Source organism: Scylla paramamosain, chromosome 2 (assembly GCF_035594125.1).
Source record: "Scylla paramamosain isolate STU-SP2022 chromosome 2, ASM3559412v1, whole genome shotgun sequence".
Lineage (NCBI taxonomy): Eukaryota > Metazoa > Arthropoda > Malacostraca > Decapoda > Portunidae > Scylla > Scylla paramamosain.
This window is the reverse complement of record NC_087152.1, coordinates 24,949,255-24,951,754: the sequence shown is the minus strand read 5'-3', so window position 1 is coordinate 24,951,754 and position 2,500 is coordinate 24,949,255. Positions and strand designations below refer to the sequence as shown.

General features: G+C 45.8%; 1 protein-coding gene across 26 annotated transcripts in view; it reads left to right on the top strand.

Moving 5' to 3' along the window:
• Positions 1-2,500, top strand: part of LOC135112014 (prostaglandin G/H synthase 1-like) — a 32,793-nt gene that overhangs the window by 15,958 nt on the left and 14,335 nt on the right. For 21 of the 26 annotated variants that reach the window (XR_010274034.1, XR_010274030.1, XR_010274033.1 and 18 more), the window contains 3 exons: positions 924-1,081; positions 1,334-1,547; positions 2,133-2,500. The exon at positions 2,133-2,500 is cut by the window's right edge. Coding sequence is in view for 7 of the 26 variants with exons in the window: in XM_064025847.1 (XP_063881917.1) it covers positions 1,037-1,081; positions 1,334-1,547; positions 2,133-2,239 (366 nt within the window). In the remaining 19 variants the exon portion in view is untranslated. Of the gene's footprint in view, positions 1-923; positions 1,200-1,333; positions 1,548-2,132 lie in introns of all 26 variants that reach the window. The other 5 variants (XR_010274026.1, XR_010274028.1, XR_010274027.1 and 2 more) reach the window with 5 other exon arrangements.

Below are 2,500 nucleotides of genomic sequence, written 5' to 3'. Positions count from 1 at the left end.
GTGTGTGTTAGGGTTTGTATGGGGTGCTTTCTGTGGTGTTGTGGGATGTTTTGAGTGTGTTTGATGAGTTTTGGAGTGGTGTAGGGTGTTTGGGGTTTATTTTAAATGTTTTTAGTTTGTTTGGATGAGTTTTGGGTATTTTGGGGTATTTAAGAGTGTGTTTTGGGTGTTTTGAGTGTTTGGGGTGAGTTTTGTGGGTATATTGGGGTGTTATGGGGTGTTGAGTTTTTTTTTTTTGTTTGTTTGTTTGTTTGTTTGTTTTAAGCGTGTTTTGGGTATGTTCGGGTAAGTATTGCAGGTATTTTTTGGGTGTTTTTCCTCTCCTTTTCTCACCTTATTCTGTCCACCTCCCTAGTGCAAGAGTTAAGCAGTGTTCTCAGACATTCATCCCTTTCACTGGCAAACTCTGGAACTCCCTCCCTGCTTCTGTATTTCCTTCTCTTTGTGGTTTCAATTCACTGCACTTATTTCTCACCCCTATTCCGTCCGCATCCCAAATACAAGAGTTAACCAGTATTCTCAGTCATTCATCCCTTTCATTGGTAAACTCTGAAACTCCCTGCCTGCTTCTGTATTTCCTCCTTCTTCCACCTTGAACTCTTTCACAAGGGAGGTTTCAAGACACTTTTCTTCTTACGTATTAATTTCCCAGCAAGTAAGTCTTGTTTTCTCTTCCCTCGGGATTTAAAATTTCCCCGTAAAATTTTCCTTAAGGTCATTGCTTTAAATTTTCTGTCAGTCTTTCTTTATTCCTATCCAGCCTTTAAATTTCCCTGTCAATTTCTTATTGTCAGTCTTTCTTTATTCCTATCCAGCTTTTAAATTTCCCTGTCACTGTTTGTTCCTCCCTATCCAGCCTTTCACTTCCCCACAAGTACCTTCATCTGTTTTCCCCACCAGTAAGTCCACCTTTCCTCCTGCAGGCATACTCCACCATCTGGATGAGGGAGCACAACTGTGTGTGTGATGAGCTGCTCAAGATTCACCCAAATCTTGGGATGACAACTGCCTCTACCAGACTGCCCGCCTTACTGTCATGATTGTCATCAGTGAGGAGAGAGAGGGAGAGAGAGAGAGAGAGGTGACTAGTAAGATGGAAGGTTAGATAATGAGATATTTTGGTAAGGTGGAGGAAATGGAAGTGAAGGTTTGTTTTGGAAGGCAAGTTTGAAATTAGAAGGGTGGAGTGAGTGAGAGAGGTGAGCAGTAAGGTGGATGAATGGATGGATGGTTAGATAAACAGGAGATGCACAGTACCTCCCAGACACATATGTATGACTCCCTCTGCCCTACCAAGCACACCACCACTCACACACTCTCTCTCCCCTCACAGCTGACATCAAGGAACCACACACACGCTCTCTACCCAGTGCTGGAGGAGGTGAATGAAAACGGCTGCCAGCTGAGGTTCCAGGGGCTCTACGCGTACCGCAGGAGGTTTAGCATGCAGCCCTTCACCTCCTTCCTTGACCTGGCTGGTGACCCCAAACTGGCGGCTGACCTGGAGCACTTCTGCAGGGACATAGAGGCTGTGGAGTACTATGTCAGTGAGTGTCTCTGTGGAGGAGGAGGAGGAGAGGTGATAAAGGTGGAAGACAGGAATAGGAGTTTTGTAAGATAAAGAGGCAGTGAGGGAAAGAAGAGATGAATGATGGAAGGAGACAAGACTAGCAGTAAGAGGAGGAAGAGGAAGAGGACAAGAAATAAGGGAAATAAGGAGGAAGAGGAGGAACAAATCAGCCTACAGACGAGGAACTCGATCACACCTTCCTTCTCTTTCCTTTTGATACAAGAAATTTTTCCCTCTCAATTGTATAGTTAGGTTAGAACTTAGTGAGGATTGAAAGGTCTGCTGATGTGTGAAATTTACTTGTATTCACTTATATTACCCTGTATTGCATAACCTTCCTGAGTTGTATCCCTAAATTCAAGTTTGTCAGGATTTAAAGCTCTTATTATGTAAAATTTAGTTAGATATTCACTGGTATTCACTTGTGTTCACTTGTATTTATTAACTTGTATCTCATAGCCTCCCCAAATACCATTCCTCTTTAATGTACTAAGCCACTCCCAATTCCCTTGTGCCCTAATGTCCCCACCACCAGTCTAACACCACCCCCTCCTTCCCTCAGGTCTTGTCACGGCACGCCTCGGCCCCTCGGTCACCCTGCCGTCCACGGTCAGTTTGGGAGGCCCCTGGAGTGTGAAGGGGCTCATGGCTGCCCATTTGCAGCCCTAAGTACTGGAAGTCCTCCACTTCTGGCAGCAAGGAAGGCTTTCAGGTCGTCAAGACAGCCACTCTGAAGAAACCCTTCTGCCTCAACATGAAAACAGGCCGTTAGAATGAGAATGTCGCGTTCACAGTCTCTCCCTGGTACGTCCTGAGCTTCCGGGGCTGCGTTAGGGTACATTCATGCTACGGCTGCGTCTTCAGGTCCTCCCAGCCCATCCTGGTGCACCCCGAGTCCCTGAATGTGGGTTAGGGTGTCGGGGTGTGTGG